The sequence below is a fragment of the Saimiri boliviensis genome, chromosome 10 (genome assembly GCF_048565385.1).
Source record: "Saimiri boliviensis isolate mSaiBol1 chromosome 10, mSaiBol1.pri, whole genome shotgun sequence".
Taxonomy (NCBI): Eukaryota; Metazoa; Chordata; class Mammalia; order Primates; family Cebidae; genus Saimiri; species Saimiri boliviensis.
This window is the reverse complement of record NC_133458.1, coordinates 51,059,013-51,079,259: the sequence shown is the minus strand read 5'-3', so window position 1 is coordinate 51,079,259 and position 20,247 is coordinate 51,059,013. Positions and strand designations below refer to the sequence as shown.

General features: G+C 41.2%; 1 protein-coding gene across 4 annotated transcripts in view; it reads left to right on the top strand.

Annotated features, from left to right (window-relative positions):
- The window catches only part of RINT1 (RAD50 interactor 1), a 37,288-nt gene that overhangs the window by 9,441 nt on the left and 7,600 nt on the right, over positions 1–20,247 (top strand). For 2 of the 4 annotated variants that reach the window (XM_074379255.1, XM_003921112.4), the window contains 8 exons: positions 786–1,027; positions 6,593–6,766; positions 6,868–7,017; positions 8,459–8,615; positions 9,491–9,601; positions 9,694–9,919; positions 10,985–11,122; positions 14,063–14,262. In XM_074379255.1, the coding sequence (XP_074235356.1) occupies positions 786–1,027; positions 6,593–6,766; positions 6,868–7,017; positions 8,459–8,615; positions 9,491–9,601; positions 9,694–9,919; positions 10,985–11,122; positions 14,063–14,262 (1,398 nt within the window). The other 2 variants (XM_074379256.1, XM_074379258.1) reach the window with 2 other exon arrangements.

The window sequence follows — 20,247 nt, the reverse complement described above, 5'->3', positions numbered from 1 at the left end:
CCTCGGCCTTCCAAAGTGCTAGGATTATAGGTGTGAACCACTGCGCTCGGCCCTTTGTTAGCTTTTGAAGGAAAATATTTAGTAGGTAGAGCATGTATTAATAAGTTTTCTCTCGCTGGATCCTCTGCTGAGCCTGTGCAGGCAGACCTCTAGATGCTTACTAGGGGCCAGTGTGTTAGGTCCCTTCCTATACATGTATGTGTATATGTATGTATGCATATATTTTTTACTTATTTTTTTTAAATTCACTTACTGTTTTCAACACAAAGGCATACTTTTTCCTGACGTTCGTATGTGCATAACACTTATTTTTTTGATTCACTTACTGTTTTAAACACAAAGGCATACTTCTTCCTGACGTTCGTATGTGTATAAAACGGTATTTTATGTTTGGGTTTGGTTGGTATGGGTTGAAGAAATCAACTTTCTTTTGAAGGTTTTGATGGATGATTTCCAGTTCTGTTACAACAAATATGTATTTTGAAGGGACCGAACTAATAAAAAAGGTTACATACATCCTGGACAATATAGTGAGACCTTGTTTATTTTAAAGAAAAAAAAGCAGAGCCAAAGGTAGTGGTGCATATGTGTAGTCCCAGCTACTGGGGAGGTTGAGGTGGGAGGATTGCTTGAGCCCAGGAAGTCAAGGCTGCAGTGAGGTATGATGGCACTACTGCACTCCAACCTGGGCAACAGCGTGAGAGCCCCTCTGAAAAAAAAAAATTAGAAAACTTTATCTGATTGCTGCTTTTCTTTCTGTCTTTTTTTTTTCTTTTATTTGTCAGGTACTTACAATTTCATCAGAAATCCCTAAAAGAATTCAAATTGCCTTAAAAAATGCAGAAGAATCAAAGCAATTTCTTAATCAGTTTCTGGAGCAGGAAACTCATCTCTTCAGTGCCATTAACAGCCATTTGCTGACTGCACAGCCTTGGATGGACGATCTTGGAGCCATGATTAGCCAGATTGAAGAGATCGAACGTCATCTTGCTTACCTTAAATGGATTTCACAAATTGAAGAACTAAGGTAAAATGGGCCTCTTTGTTCTCATAATTACTATTTTCCTTTGAGGCTTCTGTCTTAAAGAGTGCATGTGTACCATTGAATAATTGAGTTAATTAAAGGTTATAATAATTAATTTTAATCAGTTATGAAAATAGCATTATGATAATTCTTTTCCTTTATTGTGAATGAACATAAATTTTTCAGGAAGCTTAATTAGCATTTGAAAGAAGGTAATGTAAGTATGTTAAACTTAAGTTTCATAACTGGAATATGAACACATGATAAAAACTATTCTTTGTAATGCCAGATTAATAAAACACAGTTTGGTAATAGGTATTCCTATTTAATTTTTAGAACTGATTACTTAACAAAATGGATTGCTTTCTTTATAATTTGAATATTTTCACTGGGAATCATAAGAGGTACACAGTTTTCTTACATGAGTAACAAGAGTTCTGCTACTTCTGTGTAGGAAAAACAAAAAAGAAAACAAAAAAGGAAGTAAGTCTTGACCTTCTTGACCTTTATTCTTTTTTTTTTTTTTTTTTTTTGAGACGGACTTTCGCTCTTGTTACCCAGGCTGGAGTGCAATGGCGCCATCTCGGCTCACCGCAACCTCCGCCTCCTGGGTTCAGGCAATTCTCCTGCCTCAGCCTCCCGAGTAGCTGGGGTTACAGGCACGCACCACCCTGCCCAGCTAATTTTTTTGTATTTTTAGTAGAGACGGGATTTCACCAGGTTGACCAGGATGGTCTCGATCTCTTGACCTCGTGATCCACCCGCCTCGGCCTCCCAAAGTGCTGGGATTACAGGCTTGAGCCACTGAGCCCTGCCCTGACCTTTGTTCTTTTTGAGTTGAATAGCTATCACTGGTTGTTAATTGTATCTAGTTTTGCCTTTCAAACAACCTGAAGTAGCATTCCCACCTAGATTAGTATATTCTTTGGTTTCATGATAAGGTCCTCCAGTCCCTCCAAATTGTACTGTCCCATCCTTGGATTGTTTTTTTTTTTTGAGACGGAGTTTCGCTCTTGTTACCCAGGCTGGAGTGCAATGGCGCGATCTCGGCTCACCGCAACCTCCGCCTCCTGGGTTCAGGCAATTCTTCTGTCTCAGCCTCCTGAGTAGCTGGGATTACAGGCACGTACCACCATGCCCAGCTAATTTTTTGTATTTTTAGTAGAGACGGGGTTTCACCATGTTGACCAGGTTGGTCTCGATCTCTCGACGTCGTGATCCACCCGCCTCAGCCTCCCAAAGTGCTGGGATTACAGGTTTGAGCCACTGCGCCCGGCCCTTGGATTGTTTTAACTAGTACTTGTTGCAGAGCGGTCAGTAACCAGTAATGTTGCCTGAAAAGCCTGAGGGAAAAAGTCATCTGAGGGTTTTAATGTCCTGTTTCAAATGTATTATAGTTAATAATGTTACATTTGTTATGGATATTTTATGCATTTATTTTTACTGCATATATTTCCCAAAATTTTAAAGAATTTTACATATTAGAACAGTATAGAAATCTTTGTTTTGCATGAGTGTTTTATTTTTTAAATCTTTTTTTTTTTTTTTTTTTTTTTTTTGAGACGGAGTTTCGCTCTTGTTACCCAGGCTGGAGTGCAATGGCGTGGTCTCGGCTCACCGCAACCTCCGCCTCCTGGGTTCAGGCAATTCTCCTGCCTCAGCCTCCTGAATAGCTGGGATTACAGGCACGCGCCACCACACCCAGCTAGTTTTTTGTATTTTTAGTAGAGACAGGGTTTCACCATGTTGACCAGGATGGTCTCGATCTCTCGACCTCGTGATCCACCCGCCTCGGCCTCCCAAAGTGCTGGGATTACAGGCTTGAGCCACCGCGCCCGGCGAGTGTTTTATTTTTTAATTTTTAATTTTTTTTTTTTTTTTTTTTTGAGACGGAGTTTCGCTCTCGTTACCCAGGCTGGAGTGCAATGGCGTAATTTTGGCTCACTGCAGCCTCCGCCTCCCGGGTTCAGGCAATTCTCCTGCCTCAGCCTCCTGAGTAGCTGGGATTACAGGCACGCGCCGCCATGCCCAGCTAATTTTTTGTATTTTTAGTAGAGACGGGGTTTCACCATGTTGACCAGGATGGTCTCGATCTCTCGATCTCGTGATCCACCCGCCTCAGCCTCCCAAAGTGCTGGGATTACAGGCTTGAGCCACCGCACCCGGCTTAATTTTTAATTTTTAATTTTAATTTTTTTTTTGAGACGGAGTTTCGCTCTTGTTACCCAGGCTGGAGTTCAATGGCACGATCTCAGCTCACCGCAACATCCACCTCCTGGGTTCAGGCAATTCTCCTGCCTCAGCCTCCTGAGTAGCTGGGATTACAGGCACGCGCCACAATGCCCAGCTAATTTTTTGTATTTTTAGTAGAGACGGGGTTTCACTATGTTGACCAGGATGGTCTCGATCTCTTGACCTCATGATCCACCCGCCTTGGCCTCCCAAAGTGCTGGGATTACAGGCTTGAGCCACCGTGCCCAGCCCATAATTTTTTGTATTTTTAGGAGACGGGGTTTCACCATGTTGACCGGGATGGTCTCGATTTCTTGACCTCGTGATCCACCCGCCTGGGCCTCCCAAAGTGCTGGGATTACAGGCGTGAGCCACTGCGTCCGGCCTTGCATATGAGTTTTACATATAAATTGATATGCCTGAGATTGTAGTGTTGATTCTAGAAATTGACTAAAAAGTTTACTTTTTAGAGCATCTCCTTCTTATTTAGATAAATTATATTGCCATGAAGGAATTTTTTTTTAAGCCTTGCTTTATTTTACTGCTTTTCTTCTTGTCCCTGAGAAAGGAAATACCAGTAAGAGGCAATGTTAATAACTTTATTAAGTACAATAAGTTATCTGAAACCCTCACACTTGTAGTAGCCAAAGTAATAGATTAACTGAAATAGGACTATGGTTATTGATAACTTTCTTCTTTCTTTTTTTTTTTTTTTTTTTAATTTTAATTTTTTGGGTGGGGAGGGGGGCAAACTCTTGCTCTGTTGCCGGGCCAGTCTGGAGTGCAGTCGCACAATCTTCTCAGCTCACTGTAACCTCTGCCTCTGGGTTCAAACGATTCTCCTGCCTCAGCCTCCCGAGTAGTTGGGCTACAGGTATACGCCACCATGCCTGGCTAATTTTTGTATTTTTAGTAGAGAGGGGTTTTCACCACACTGGCCAGGCTGGTCTCAAAACCCCTGACCTCAAGTGACCCGCTTGCCTTGGCCTCCCAAAGTGCTGGGATTATAGGCGTGAGCCATTGTGCCTGGCCTTGATAACCTTTTCTGATATCTGAATTGTTTGTAAGGGAAATAAGCCGAGGGATTTATGGTAGAGATAGGGATCAAGTTCATAAGCAAGTAGAGCACAGTTATTTTTTTCTCTTTAATAATGTGTTCTTTCCCTGAGGTCTTAGGATAATATCTGTATTTCTAGCTTTTCTTTAGAGCTTCTGGGATTTTCTTTATCTCCAAATTTCTTCATAATGGCCTGATTTTATTCTGATGTACATTGTCTTTTTAAAAAGTAGTTTCTTCTTGCTAGAATCAGTATCTTTATATTAGCTCTATTTCTTGGGTACTGTAGTATAGCACTATCACTCTGAGTGAACCCTGTTTCTCTGGCTTTCCCTATGCTGTAAATGTCATTTATGCTTTAGTGTTGTGAGGAAATCTATTTCATTACATCCTTGAAAGCAGTACTCCTGCCGGACATGGTAGCTCATACCTGTAATCCTAGCACTTTAGGAGGCTCAGCTGGGCAGATCACTTGAGCCCTGAAGTTTGAGATGAGTCTGGACACCATGGCAAAATCCCATCTCTGTTAAAGAAAAAAAAAATTAGGTGGTGTGGTGAGCACCTCTAGTCCCAGATACTTGGGAGGCTGAGATAGGATGATTGCTTGAGCCCTGGGAGGCTGAGGTTGCAATGAGCTGTGATTGTACCACTACACTGCAGCGTGGGTGACAGCATGAGACCCTGTCTCAAAAAAAAAAAATAAAAATAAAAAAGCAAAACTTTTAGGCCGGGCGTGGTGGCTCAAGCCTGTAATCCCAGCACTTTGGGAGGCCGAGGCGGGTGGATCACGAGGTCAAGAGATCGAGACCATCCTGGTCAACATGGTGAAACCCCGTCTCTACTAAAAATACAAAAAATTAGCTGGGCATAGCGGCGCGTGCCTGTAATCCCAGCTACTCAGGAGGCTGAGGCAGGAGAACTGCCTGAACCCAGGAGGCGGAGGTTGCGGTGAGCCGGGATCGGGCCATTGCACTCCAGCCTGGGTAACAAGAGCGAAACTCCGTCTCAAAAAAAAAAAAAAAAAAAAAAAAACAAACTTTTATATTCTGTGTTTGTACATTTGAAATTCTTCTGTAATATTTGTACATTTTTTTTTTTTAAGAGATGGTGTTTCACCATGTTGGGCAGGCTTGTCTTGAACTGCTGACCTTAGGTGATCCGCCCACTTCAGCCCCCAAAGTTCTGAGATTACAGGCATGAGCCACCATGCCCGGCCCCTGTGCATTCTTTTTTTTTTTTTTTTTTTTTTGAGACGGAGTTTCGCTCTTGTTACCCAGGCTGGAGTGCAATGGAGCGATCTCTGCTCACTGCAACCTCCGCATCCTGGGTTCAAGCAATTCTCCTGCCTCAGCCTCCGGAGTAGCTGGGATTACAGGCACGCGCCACCATGCCCAGCTAATTTTTTGTATTTTTAATAGAGACAGGGTTTCACCATGTTGACCAGGATGGTCTCGATCTCTCGACCTCGTGATCCACCTGCCTCGGCCTCCCAAAGTGCTGGGATTACAGGCTTGAGCCACCGCGCCCGGCCCCTGTGCATTCTTAAACATGGTAGTTTTTGTTGGAATTACATTTGTTTGAAGTGGGAAATCAAGTTCAGCTACGCAAAGTAGGTAACAGTTGAAGAACATCGTACTTGACCTTACCAGATGCTACGCAGGAATGTGACAGGTGTCCACAGGAATGTGACACCAAACAGGTCTGTCAGGAGGAGTAGGAAGGGAAAGGTCCTGGGAGGTCTCTAGAACATAGGCTACAGGCTGCTGCTCTTAGAAGAATGCAGAAGTGGCGGACTCTAGGCTCCCAGAGAGGCCTTGTCATCAGGTTAAAACACAAAGGCTACCTCAGGGTGGTGCTTCATTCTTCCTTGAATATAACTTTATATAAAGCATGAAGAAGAACTTTTTCCAAATTTCAAATTATTCTGAGCAATCTGTTCTTTCAATTTGCTTTCAGCTGGGCATGGTAACTCAAGTCTATAATCCCAGCACTTTGGGAGGCTGCGGTGGGTGGATCATTTGAGGTCAGGAGTTTGAGACCAGCCTGGCCAACATGGTGAAACCCTGTCTCTACTAAAAATAGAAAAAAAATTAGCTGGGCGTGGGGGTGCACATCTGTAATCCCAGCTACTTGGGAGGCTGAGGCAGGAAAATCGCCTGAACCTGGGAGACAGAGGTTACAGTGAGCCAAGATCATGCCACTGCACTCTAGCCTGGGTGACAGATTGAGAATTCCATCTCAAAAAGAAAAAAAAAATTTTTGCTTTACTTTGTTCACAGTGATAATATTCAGCAATATCTGATGACCAATAATGTACCAGAGGCAGCCTCCACTCTAGTGTCTATGGCAGAACTTGACATCAAACTTCAGGAATCATCCTGTACTCATCTTCTTGGTTTCATGAGAGCCACAGTTAAATTCTGGCATAAAATTCTCAAGGACAAGCTTACAAGGTAGAGAATTTACTACCCATATTTTGTGGTACTTTTCGATGGGTATTTGGTAATCATTTGGTGGTGATGTACTCAAATGTATGTGTTACTTTCTGTTGCAGTGATTTTGAGGAAATTTTAGCGCAGCTTCATTGGCCATTCATTGCACCCCCTCAATCACAAACTGTTGGCTTAAGTCGACCTGCCAGTGCCCCGGAGACATACAGTTACCTGGAGACGCTGTTTTGTCAGCTTTTGAAACTCCAAACCTCGTATCTTTGTTGCAGTTGAAAACTTACTAAAATTTCTTCTTTCTAGAATGGATTTGTGGCTTGAGAGTAAAACCTTTTCAAAGTGGCCAAGAAAGCCAAACAAGAATCCTGTGTTTGGATTTGGTCTGTAAATGCCCACCAAGTGGTGGACTATACTCTTGGAATTGCATGTGGGTGGGAGGGTTGTAAGGAAGAGTTCAAGATGCCTGACTGATCCAAGTTCATAGCACAAAAAGGTCTCTTGGGATGATAGAACAAATGGGCAATTGGGAGGAAACCTTAGTAACAGTATTAGTCAAATGATGCTTGAATTTTTTCATGTTACTAGTTTAGGAAAGCTTTATAGATTAATTCTGATAGCATTTTTGTGGGGTTTTTTTTTTCTTCCCAGGGTCTTCCTCTGTCACCCATGCTGGAACGTATGGTGCGATCTTGGCTCCCTGCAACTTCTGCCTCCCGGACTCAAGTGATTCTCCTGCCTTAGTCTCCCGAGTAGCTGGGATTACAGGCATGTGCAACCACGCCCAGCTAATTTTTTTGTTGTTGTTAGAGACAGAGTTTTAGCATGTTGGTCAGGCTGGTTTCGAGCTCCTGACCTTGTGATCTACCTGCCTCTGCCTCCCAAAGTGCTGGGATTACAGGTGTGAGCCACCAAGCCTGGCCAGTTTTTTTTTTTTTTTAGACAGAGTTTCACTCTTGTTGCCCAGGCTAAAGTGTAATGGCACCATCTCGGTTCGCCTCAATCTCTGCCTCCCAGGTTCAAGCAATTCTCTTGTCTCAGCCTTCCGTGCAGCAGTGATTACAGGCATGTTTCACCATGCCTGGCTAATTTTGTATTTTTAGTAGAGATGGGGTTTCTCCATGTTGGTCAGGCTTGTTTCAAACTCCCGACCTCAGGTGATCCGCCCACCTCAGTCTTCCAAAGTGCTGGCATTACAGGCATAAGCCACTGTGCCTGGCCCATTTTTGTGTTTTAAAGACATGGTCTCACTCTGTCAGCCAGGCTGAAGTGAAGTGGTACAGTCATGGCTCACTGCAGCCTTGACCGCCCAGGCTCAATTGATCCTCCTGCCTCTTCTTCCTGAGTAGCTGGGACTACAGGCATGTACCACCATGCCTGGCTACTTTTTGTAATTTTTTTCGAGAGACAGGGTTTTGCCATATTGCCCAGGCATGTCTCAAACTCCTTGATTAGAGTGATTCGCCTGCTTCAGCCTCCCACAGTGCTGGGATTACAGGTGTGAGTCACCATCATCATGCCTGGCTTTTTGTGCATTTTAACTGATTGTATATTCAATATAAAGTGAGATTACTTATTTGCATAATAATTACTGAGTATCTGATACATTTGCTGGAAAACTTTATTTCGTGTGTATACGTACATATGTGTGTGTATATTAGGTATGCTTTTGATTCTTTTTCCTTGACTTGATTATGTCAGAGATGAATTACTTACAGAGCCAAAACAGCTCCCAGAAAAATACTCTCTGCCTGCATCCCCTTCTATCATCCTGCCCATCCAGATTATGCTGACTCCTCTTCAGAAGAGGTTCAGGTATCACTTCAGAGGGAACCGGCAGACTAATGTGTTAAGCAAGGTGTGTTTTGCCAGCTCTTGTTCTTCGTTTTTATTACTAGCAAATGTTAAGAGTTTCTGTACTATTGCTGGTTTAAGTTAAAATCGGACTCTATTCACTTTTCTGTTTTTTTCTGAAAGGCGAAATTCCTGTTTTGTCACTTCTCTTCATACATATAATTGAGGACTGTGTTCATATACTGCAGGAAAATATGGTATTTTTGCTCTTGGGCATCAGATATTACTGAATTATTGCAAAACAAAGCAAAGGAAATATTAAATACTTGGTATTTCTGCTCTTAAACCTGTATAAGACCTGTAGGTTTTGTAATGCAAACTGCAAATTTTTTCTTAATTTACTTTTTGAAATAAAAACCATAAGAAAATTATATTTAAAAATTATTTTCATTGGCCAGGCGTGCTGGCTCACGCCTGTAATCCAAGCACTTTGGAAGCCAAGGTGGGTGGGTCACCTGAGATCGGGAGTTCAAGACCAGCCTGACCAACATGGTAAAACCTCGTCTTAAAAATAAATAAGTAAATAAAAGATAATAATTTATTTTCAAATGCTATTTCAGAAAATTTATAAGCCATCAGTTCTTTGTAATGCTCATTTTACATATCAATGAAGTGCTAGGTTTTAAATATATGTGGCATTGTAAATTTATGAGTTTATTGGCTTAAGTCACATTATTGAAATTTATTGGAAGTACATTGGCAAACATTTGATTATTAAGCCTTGCAGGAGTTAAAAATTCAGAGTAAAAACTATGCTCTTACATACAGGAATTTTCAACTAATATTCGTGTTATACATATACAATTAAATAGATTCATGTAATTATAACTTTTTAATTGGAGTGACTTAAGAATTTAAACTATTTTCCTCCTTCCTTAGCCAGAATGGTACTTGGCTCAAATACTTATGTGGATTGGAAACCATACTCAATTTCTGGATGAGAAGATTCAGCCAATATTAGACAAAGTAGGCTGTTTGGTAAATGCAAGGGTAAGAGACTCAGTACTGTGTTTCTGTTTTGGAGCTATATGTGTGCCTGGATAACTTTATTTACACACCTGTTTGTATATTTTTTTTTTTAGCTTGAATTTTCTCGGGGCCTTATGATGCTGGTTCTTGAAAAGTTAGCCACTGATATTCCTTGTCTGCTATATGATGATAATCTCTTCTGTCATTTGGTGGATGAAGTACTCTTGTTTGAAAGGGAGCTACACAGTGTTCATGGCTATCCTGGCACTTTTGTTAGTTGTATGCATATTTTTTCAGAGGAAACCTGTTTTCAGAGATGGTTGACCGTGGAGAGAAAATGTAAGTGCTGATGTGGCCAGAGGGTAGGGAGAGGTGTCTGTTTCTCTTGATAAAAATTTTTGATATTTTTCCTTTCCAGTTCTGAGTGGGAACTAGAGGCATTTGAAATTTTCTTTGTCAGGGTTTTCTGAGTTTCCTTCAGAGATAATCTTTTCTTCACATGAAACTTCCATTTTTCCTAGAATTAGACTCTACGTGTTTCTAGAGTGGAATAGTAAAGCCAGTGGGGTGTATTGTTTTATAGATTTTATCGTAGAATTTTTTATTCTATTTATTTTGGGACAGACTCCAGCTCTGTCACCCAGGTTAAAGTGCAGTGGTGCGATCTCAGGTCACTGCAGCCTCCACCCCCTGGGGTCAAGGGATTCTCCTGCCTTAGCCTCCTGAGTAGTTAGGATTACAGGCACGCACTACCACATCTGGCTAATTTTTCTATTTTCTGGATTGACAGGGTTACAACATGTTGGCCAGGCTGGTCTGGGACGCCTGACTTCAAGTGATCTGTCCGCCTTGGCCTCCCAGTGTCAGAATATTTTTTTTATTTCTTCTTTTTTTTCTTAGATACAGTCTCACTTTATGAGATCATGGCTTACTGCAGCCTTGACTTCCTGGGCTCATGTGATCCTCCTGCTTCAGTCAGCCCAGTAGCTGGGACTGTAGGTGTGTGCTTCCACGCCTGACTGCTATTTGTTTGTTTGTTTGTTTTGTAGAGATGGGGTTTTGCTATGTTGCCTAGGCTGGTTGTGAACTCCTAGACTCAAGCAGTCTGCCCACCTTGGTCTCCTACAGTGTTGTGATTACTGGTGTGAGCCACCGCACTTGCCGGTAGAATCTTTTTGACTGTAGCTTAAATAGTCAACTACTTTCAAAATCTGGGGATGGGGGTAAAGTATCCTGTTTAAAATAAAGCATAAATTAAGGCAAATTTAATACAACTAGTGAGAGATTGTAGGTTTTTTTTTTTTTTTAAATAGAAAAGCCATCATTCCTAAAAAATTACAAATTGAATAATTAGGAATGACTGTAACTACTTAATTGATATAATCCTTTTTTTCTGCTTATCAGTTGCTCTTCAGAAAATGGACTCAATGCTTTCATCAGAAGCTGCCTGGGTATCACAATATAAAGATATCACCGATGTGGATGAAATGAAAGTTCCAGATTGTGCAGAAACTTTTATGACTCTACTCTTGGTTATAACTGGTAGGTATGAGTTTTTTAAGATACAACTTTGTTTTAAAAGTACTGTTTTCACATGGCATTTTTAAAAGTAGCTCAGTAGGCTGGATGCAGTGTTTCATGCCTATAGTCCCAGCACTTTGAGAGGTGGAAGCGGGCAAGTTACTTGAGCCCAGGAGTTCCAGAACAGCCTGGGCTACACGGTGAAACCCGCTGTCTTCCAAAAAGTGCAGAAGTTAACCAGGCATGGTGGTGCATGCCTGTAGTCCCAGCTACTTGGGAGGCTGAGGTGGGAGGACAGTTTGAGCATGGGAGGTGGAGGTTGCAGTGAGCTGTGCTTGACCACTGCACTCCAGCCTTGGTGAGAGAGTGTAACTCTGTCAGTGTCAATAAGGTAATCAATAAATAAGTGGCTCAACAAATTAACATTATGGTTGTCTTTAAATTCAGTTTCTATATTGGTAGAAATCTAACAATATTGTAACTTTTGGGTTTTTAAGGATTTAAACATTGGTGTACATGAAGGGAAACCTGAATAGTTACATAAAAACAGTTAAATAAGAATTTAATTTTGTTATCTAAACTCGCTTGATATTGGGCATTTTAGGTGTCTTCAGTAAATGGTGATTGGCCTATATTTAAAATATTTTCTTGATTTTGAATTTATCAAAGATTGCAGAAGAGAGTAAAATAATAAAGTAATTTTAGGGATTGGAATAGTAATAGGAACTTTCATTACAGTGCATGGATTCTCTGGCTGGAGGGTAGCCTAGCACCCTCTGGCCCTTGTTGGTCTTTAGGCATCACATTGTCCCATTGTGGGCCTGCTGGTTGTCCACGTGCCACTGGGCCCTCATGGCCACCATCCCTGGCCCTCTTGACCTTCATCCACCAGCCTGTCCATTTCTTCAGCTTGTCTGGTAACCTAAAGCCCAGTCAGCAAATAATTGCATGTTTTTAACTATAAGAAAAATATGAAAAACACTCAGACAGAAACATTAAGGAAAATTTGTATGTCTCTTAAAAACTTTTTATTGGAGCCAGGGGCGGTGGCTCACGCCTGTAATCCCAGCACTTTGGGAGGCTGAGGTGGGTGGATCATGAGGTCAAGAGATCGAGACCATCCTGGTCAACATAGTGAAACTCCGTCTCTACTAAAAATACAAAAAATTAGCTGGGCATGGCGGCGCATGCCTGTAATCCCAGCTACTCAGGAGGCTGAGGCAGGAGAATTGCCTGAACCCAGGAGGCGGAGGTTGCGGTGAGCCGAGCTCGCGCCATTGCACTCCAGCCTGGGTAACAAGAGTGAAACTCCGTCTCAAAAAAAAGAAAAAAAAAACAAAAAACTTTTTATTGGGAAAATTTTCACACATACACAAAAGTAGGATAATATGAACTCTCAGATACCCATTACCAAAGTTTAAAGCAATTCACACTTTTACTCTTCAATTACTTTTTTCTGAAGTACTGTTAAAGAAAATTTCAGACATCATGTCAACTGTTAATTGTTTATGTTTTTGAGATGGAGTTTTGCTCATCACTCAAGCTGTACTGCAATGGTGCTATCTTGGCTCACTGCAACCTCTGCCTCCCGGGTTCAAGCAATTCTACTACCTCATACTCCTCAGTAGCTGGGATTACAGGTGCCCACCACCACGCCCGGCTAATTTTTTTTTGTATTTTTAGTAGAGATGGGGTTTCACCATGTTGGCCAGGCTAGTGTCAAACTCTTTTTTAATTTTTTTTTTTTTTTTTAAAAGACAGGGTTTCACCATGTTGGCCAGGCTGGTCTTGAACTCCTGACCTCAGGTGATCCGCCTGCCTCGGACTCCTGAAGTGCTGAGATTATAGGCATGAGCCATCACGCCCGGCCCAAACTCTTGACCTCATGTGATCCACCTGCCTTGGCCTCCCAAAGTGCTGGGATTACAGGTGTGAGCCACTCCACTTGGCGTGTAAATTCTTAAATTTGTATCTTTGTTTTTTTGTTTTTTTTTTTTTTTTTTTGAGACAGAGTCTCACTTAGTCACCTGGTGCAAAGCTGGAGTGCAGTGGCGCTACTGTGGCTCACTGCAACCTCTGCCTCCCGGGTTCAAGCAATTCTCCTGCCTCAGCCTCCTGAGTAGCTGGGACTACAGGCGTGTGCCACCACGCCCAGCTAATTTTTTTTTGTATTTTTAGTAGAGACAGGGTTTCACCATGTTGGCCAGGATGGTCTCGATCTCTTGACCTCATGATCCGCCCGCCTTGGCCTCCCAAAGTGCTGGGATTACAGGCATGAGCCACCGCGCCTGGCCAATTTGTATCTTTGAATTTATCCAAGTTCTTCCTTTTTAAAAAAAATGCCATTTGTTTGTTGAAGAAACTGTCATTTTTTTTTCTTTTGTTTTTTGTGAGACAGTCTCACTCTGTCTGTTGTCCAGCCTGGAGTGCAGTGATAGAATCTTGGCTCACTGCAACCTCTGCCTCCTGGGTTCAAGCAATTCTCCTGCCTCAGCCTCCCAAGTGGCTGGGATTACAGGCACGTGCCACTACTGCCCAGCTAATTTTTGTAGTTTTAGTAGAGGTGGGATTTCACCATGATGGCTAGGCTAGTCTTAAAGTCCTGACCTCAGGTGATCCATCTGCCTTGGGCTCCCAAAGTGCTGGGATTACAGGCGTGAGCCACTGTGCCTGGCTGAAACTGCAACTTTTATATATAATTTACTCGTTTGCCTTTTTAAAAAATTGAGGCATACTTTACATACAGTGTAATGTGCAGATCTTAAGTGTACTATTCAATGAGTTTTGGCAAACATACATACTTTTGAAACTCATATCCTTAAGAGAGCTCAGAAATAAATCACACTTGACTGGTCAATTGATTTTTGACAAAAGCACTGAAGCGTGGCAGTGGGGAAAACTTGTAACTATATCTTGGATCATACTGTAAACCTTAATATGTCTTAATAACTTTTTCCACAGACAGGTATAAAAATCTTCCCACAGCTTCCCGAAAGCTGCAGTTCCTGGAGTTACAGAAGGATTTAGTAGATGATTTTAGGATACGACTGACACAGGTGATGAAAGAAGAGACTAGAGCTTCCCTTGGCTTTCGATACTGTGCAATTCTTAATGCTGTGAACTACATCTCAACAGTACTAGCAGATTGGGCTGACAATGTTGTGAGTTAATATTCTTTTATATTAAGTAATACATTGCTGGTTTGAATTATTTTATTAATACTTTTTGAAATTGAATCTATTGCAAGCAAAAATAAACAGGCTAAATAGAATCATAGTGCTATAATTAGGAGGTGTAATTAAAATACAGGTTTTTGTCAAGCAAATCTCAAGTACTTAAATAATCCTGATATTTTAATGTATTTAACCATTGGAAAAGCAAACCTTTTGTGAAATAGTTGTTTACAGAGTGAGCCATTTGGAAATATCGTATATGGTAATTGCAATCACAAGAAAAGCTAAGATTAAATAGTGATGTCAAAAGCAATAAAATCCAGGACTTTAAGGAACATAAAAAAATGTTTAATACCTCTTGAATGTCTTCAAAACATGACAAATTATAAAGAGCCATAAAAATAGGAAGGAAACATTTGAAGTTTTAATTGTTTCATACATTAAAAAACTATTTGGCTGGGTGCACTGGCTAATGCTCGTACTCCCAGCACTTTAGGAAGCTGAGATGAGAGAATTGCTTGAGCCCAGGAGTTGGAGACCAACCTGGACAACATAGGGAGACCTCATTTCTCCAAAAACTAAAAAAAATAAAAGTAGCTAGATGTGCTGGCACATGCCTGTAGTCCGAGCTACTTGGCAGGCTGAGGTGGGAGGATCACTTGAGCCCAGGAATTCTTGACCAGCCTGTGCAACATAGTGAGACCGTGTATCTACAAAAAATAAACATAAGTAACATTTTGTGTATCATACTTTCAAATATATGCATGAGTAAATAGAATAGGTAAATGAACTTGTGGCTATCGCTTGACTTCTTAAACTAATTTTGTTTTATTTAAACCTCTTCTGTCCCCCATACTTGATTATTTTGAAGTGGATCTCAGATAACATATTTCATGGTAATATTTATATAGAGAGATATATATTAGTATGCATCCCTAAAAGGTAAGAACTCAGTTTAAAAAAAGAAAACGACACCACCATGATTGTATCTGAAACAAATTAACTGATTTATTTATTGAAAGGTTTATTTTATTTATTTTATTTTATTTTATTTATTTATTTATTTTTTTGAGACGGAGTTTCGCTCTTGTTACCCAGGCTGGAGTGCAATGGCGCGATCTCGGCTCACCGCAACCTCCGCCTCCTGGGTTCAGGCAATTCTCCTGCCTCAGCCTCCTGAGTAGCTGGGATTACAGGCACGTGCCACCATGCCCAGCTAATTTTTTGTATTTTTTTAGTAGAGACGGGGTTTCACCATGTTGACCAGGATGGTCTCGATCTCTTGACCTCGTGATCCACCCGCCTCAGCCTCCCAAAGTGCTGGGATTACAGGCTTGAGCCACCGCGCCCGGCTCTGAAAAGTTTATTTTAAATAAATCTATAAATAAAAACTTTGGGTCCAGTTAACAAGTACCATAAGACCTTTTCCCTCCAGATTCTGTTGACCCTTCCCTTCTCCATGCAGATTCTGACATGATTTGATTTGCCTAATTATTATTATTATTATTATTATTATTATTATTATTATTTGAGACGGAGTTTCGCTCTTGTTACCCAGGCTGGAGTGCAATGGCACGATCTCGGCTCACCACAACCTCTGTCTCCTGGTTCAGGCGATTCTCCTGCCTCAGCCTCCTGAGTAGCTGGGATTACAGGCACGTGCCACCATGCCCAGCTAATTTTTTGTATTTTTCGTAGAGACGGGGTTTCACCATGTTAACCAGGATGGTCTCGATCTCTTGACCTTGTGATCCACCCACCTCAGCCTCCCAAAGTGCTGGGATTACAGGCTTGAGCCACCACGCCTGGCCTTGATTTGCCTAATTATAATTAAGCAAACCTGCTCACAGATTGGATTTGTCTAACTATAATTATTAAGTAGTAGTTTATTTTTAGTCTTTTTATTAATTCAAGGAATATCCTGGCTGCCGGGACTTTAGGTAACCAGATTTTCCAGTAGGTGCTTCTAGACAAAAGTCTAATAATTAGCCTTTATAGCCTCCACATAGACAGATGAATTCTTTTGGATGTTTTAGATATTAACATCATCTCAGAGGACCTCCAGCACCCGCTTCTTGGACAGGGTGCCCTTAAGTTAATAGTCACTCTTCTAAGATCATCTGTCAGAATACGAAAGTCAACTTGGGTTTGTACCAACTTGGGTGTCCCATAAAGTAAATTTCATGACAACACATTAACAGAACTAGGATGACCATGAAATGGTAAAGTGTACATTAAATGTCAAACTAACTGTACTGAATAAATCTGATAATGACTGAAAATTTTGATATGAAATATTAAATATATAAAATATATAATTATGTCATAAAAAGAAAACAGGAAGGTAAAGAAGACATGCAATTTAACTAAAGACAAAAATAAACTGTTAGAGTGTAATAGGTAAAGTGAGAATTAAAAAATTATAAGGTTAAATAATTAGATTGATTAACTGAAGATAGGTGATAAATTCCACGTATAATGGGAAAAAACACAATTTTCAAGTGTGTACAGATGAGTCACAAAGATGGACAAGGCAAATTAATTTAAAATATCTGTACATTATCAAATCTAAAGGCAATAAAACAAATAAAAGCAGAAATGAAATATATTCATACATGGACATGTAAAAACATTAAATCCTCGGATTAGGAAGTCTAGAAAACAAGCCGGGCGCGGTGGCTCAAGCCTGTAATTCCAGCACTTTGGGAGGCCGAGGCGGGTGGATCACGAGGTCAAGAGATCGAGACCATCCTGGTCAACATGGTGAAACCCCGTCTCTACTAAAAATACAACAAGTTAGCTGGGCATGGTGGTGCGTGCCTGTAATCCCAGCTACTCAGGAGGCTGAGACAGAAGAATTGCTTGAACCCAGGAGGCAGAGGTTGCGGTGAGCCGAGATGGCGCCATTGCACTCCAGCCTGGGTAACAAGAGCGAAACTCCGTCTGAAAAAAAAAAAAGGAAGTCTAGAGAACATATTTTAAAGTATGAGTTTAAGAAAAAAAATTGTAGTATATTAATTAATGCATTATATAGTACATTTTGTTATATGTAGAACCAAAATTTATGATTACTTCAAAAGCATATAGAAGAAAATGTATTCCTCATAATATCTATTTTAATGTAAAAGAAAAAGCCAAACAAAAAATGTTTTTGTGTTAAATCCCAGGTAATAAGCCATATAAATAGGTAGCAAAAGTAAATATAATCATTATAGATATAAGCAAGATAAACACAATCATGGTTTATTCCTATCTGAAATCTGGCTGGGACTTAGTAATTATTTAAACCTTTTTTTCTTTTCTTCTTTTTCCTTGCAGATGCATCAGGTTTTTTTTTTTTTTTTTTTTTTAAAGGAATCTCGCTCTGTTGCCAGGCTGGAGTGCAGTGGCACGATCTCTGCTCACTGCAACCTCCGCCTCCTGGGTTCAAGTAATTTCCCTGCCTCAGCTTCCCAAGTAGCTGGTACTACAGCTGCCCTCCACCATGCCTAATTTTTTGTATTTTAGTAGAGATGGGGTTTCACCATGTTGGCCAGGCTGGTCTCAAACTCCTGACGTCATTTGTGATCCACCCAGCTTGGCCCCCCAAAGTGCTGGGATTATAGGCATGAGCCACCATTCCTGGCCTAAAGCTTTTTTTTCTATAAAAATGTTATTATTTTTTATTTTTATTTTATTTTTAAAGATGGGTTTTCACCATGTTGTGAGGCTGGTCTTGAACTCCCGGTTCAAGACCTTGATCACTCAGGCGATCCGCCCGCCTTGGCCTCCAAAGTGCTTGGATTATAGGCGTGAGCCGCCACACCTGGCCAAAATGTTTTGTGTTTTTTTAAAATAAATTATTTATTTATTTGCACGAAAGTCTCATAAAAATGTTAACTGAAATCCATGTGCATAATGTCATTCTGCTGAGCAAGGAAAATAAAAGTTATTTCATAATATGATTATAAGATAGAGGGTAATGATCAATTTGTTTATAAAGTCAGCTAATCTGGCTGGGTGAGGTAGCTCATGCCTGTAATCCCAGCACTTTGGGAGGCCAAGGTGGGTCGATCACCTGAGGTCAGGAGTTTGAGAGCAGCCTGGCCAACATGGTGAAACCCCGTCTCTACTAAAAATACAAAAATTAACTAGGCGTGGTGGTGCACGGCTGTAATTCCAGCTACCTGGGAGGCTGAGGCAGGAGAACCCTCTGGAACCCAGGAGGGAGAGGTTGCAGTGAGCTGAGAATGCACTGTTGCACTCCAGCCTGGGCAACAAAAGCGAAATTCTGTCTCAAAACCAAATAAAATAAAATCAGCTAATCAAACCCCGTCTCTAAAAATACAAAAGTTAGCCAGGCGTGGTGGTACACGCCTGTAATATCAGCTACTCAGGAGGTTGAGGCAGGAGAGTCACTTGAACCGGGGAGGCAGAGGTTGCAGTGAGCCAAGAATGCGCCATTGCACTCCATCCCGGGCAACAAGAGCAAAACTCTGTCTCAAAAAAAAAAAAAGCTAATCAGCATACATACATTCATTTTGTACTTTTTTATGTGTTGTGTCTCTAATTTAAGTAAGTACTTTATTCTCTTAGCACCTCCACAGCTCCATATTCTGCAAAGCATTTTTAGTAATGTGAAACAAATTGTTATTTTTGATTCTTGTGCCAGATTTTTAGCTTCAATGAAATAATTTGTAGAACATCATCAACTGTTTTATGTGGTGCTATAGTCTGTTAGGAAAGATGGCAGGGTATGGTGTCTCACCCCTGTAATCCCAACACTGGGAAGGCAAGGTGGGCTGGTCACTTAAGCCCAGGAGTTGGAGACCAGCCTGGGCAGCATGGCAAGACCTCATCTCTACAAAAAATACAAAAAATTAGCAAGCATGGTGGCATACCCCTGTAGTCCTAGCTGTTTGGGAGGATCACTTGAGCCTAGGAGTTGAACACCAGCCTGAGCAGCATAGGGAGACCCCGTCTCTACATAAAATTAACTAGGCATGATGGACATACCCTCTGGTCCCATCTACCTGGGAGGCTGAGGTGGAAAGATTGCTTGAGCCCTGGAGGTTGAGACTGCAGTGAGCCTTGATCATACCACTGCACTCCAGCCTGGGCAACAGAGGGGGACTCTGTCTCCCTCCCCCTGCAAAAAAAAGATGAATAAGCCATCATCCCTACCCTTAGAAAACATATAATCTCATGCTGAATTAATTGGATCCTCTCTCAGCAGAAAATAATCAAATTTCAGAATTGATTTTTTAAATTGTGAATGAATTATGTCCTAGTGTGGTTATTATGGTGCAAATCTTGCCGGGTGCTGTAGCTCACACCTGTAATCCCAGCACTTTGGGAGGCTGAGGTGGGTGGATCACCTGATGTCAGGAGTTCGAGGCCAGCCTGTCCAGCATGGTGAAACCCTGTCTCTACTAAAAATAAAATTAGCTGGGCATGGTGGCGCACACCTGTAATCCCAGATACTTGGGAGGCAGAGGTAGGAGTATCACTTGTACCCAGGAAGTGGAGGTTGCAGTGAGCTGGGATTGCGCCATTGCACTCCAGCCTGGGCAATGAGTGAAACTCTGTCTAAAAATATATATATATATATATATGTGTGTGTACACACACACACACACACACACACGGTGCAAATTCTGTCTTAACCTCAAAAATATTTTAATCATTTTCACAGTCCTGCAGCCAGTGAACATTTTATAAGTAAAAATTATTAAAGCTCTTGTATTGCATAATTAGAAAATGGACAAATAATGGACAGAGTTCACTTTCCATTTGTTTCAGGTTGTCTACTGATAATTGTCCATTGCCAGATTGTACCAAGCCTGAAATATGCAGCCATTCAGAATTACGAATTTTTCAGTTGTAGGTAACAGAAACCAGATTCAAACTGTCCTAACTTGGGGTGTGGGGTAAGGTATCGGAGGTGCAAAATTTAACTTTTTAAAAGGATTAGGCATGGCTATTCTAAAGTTG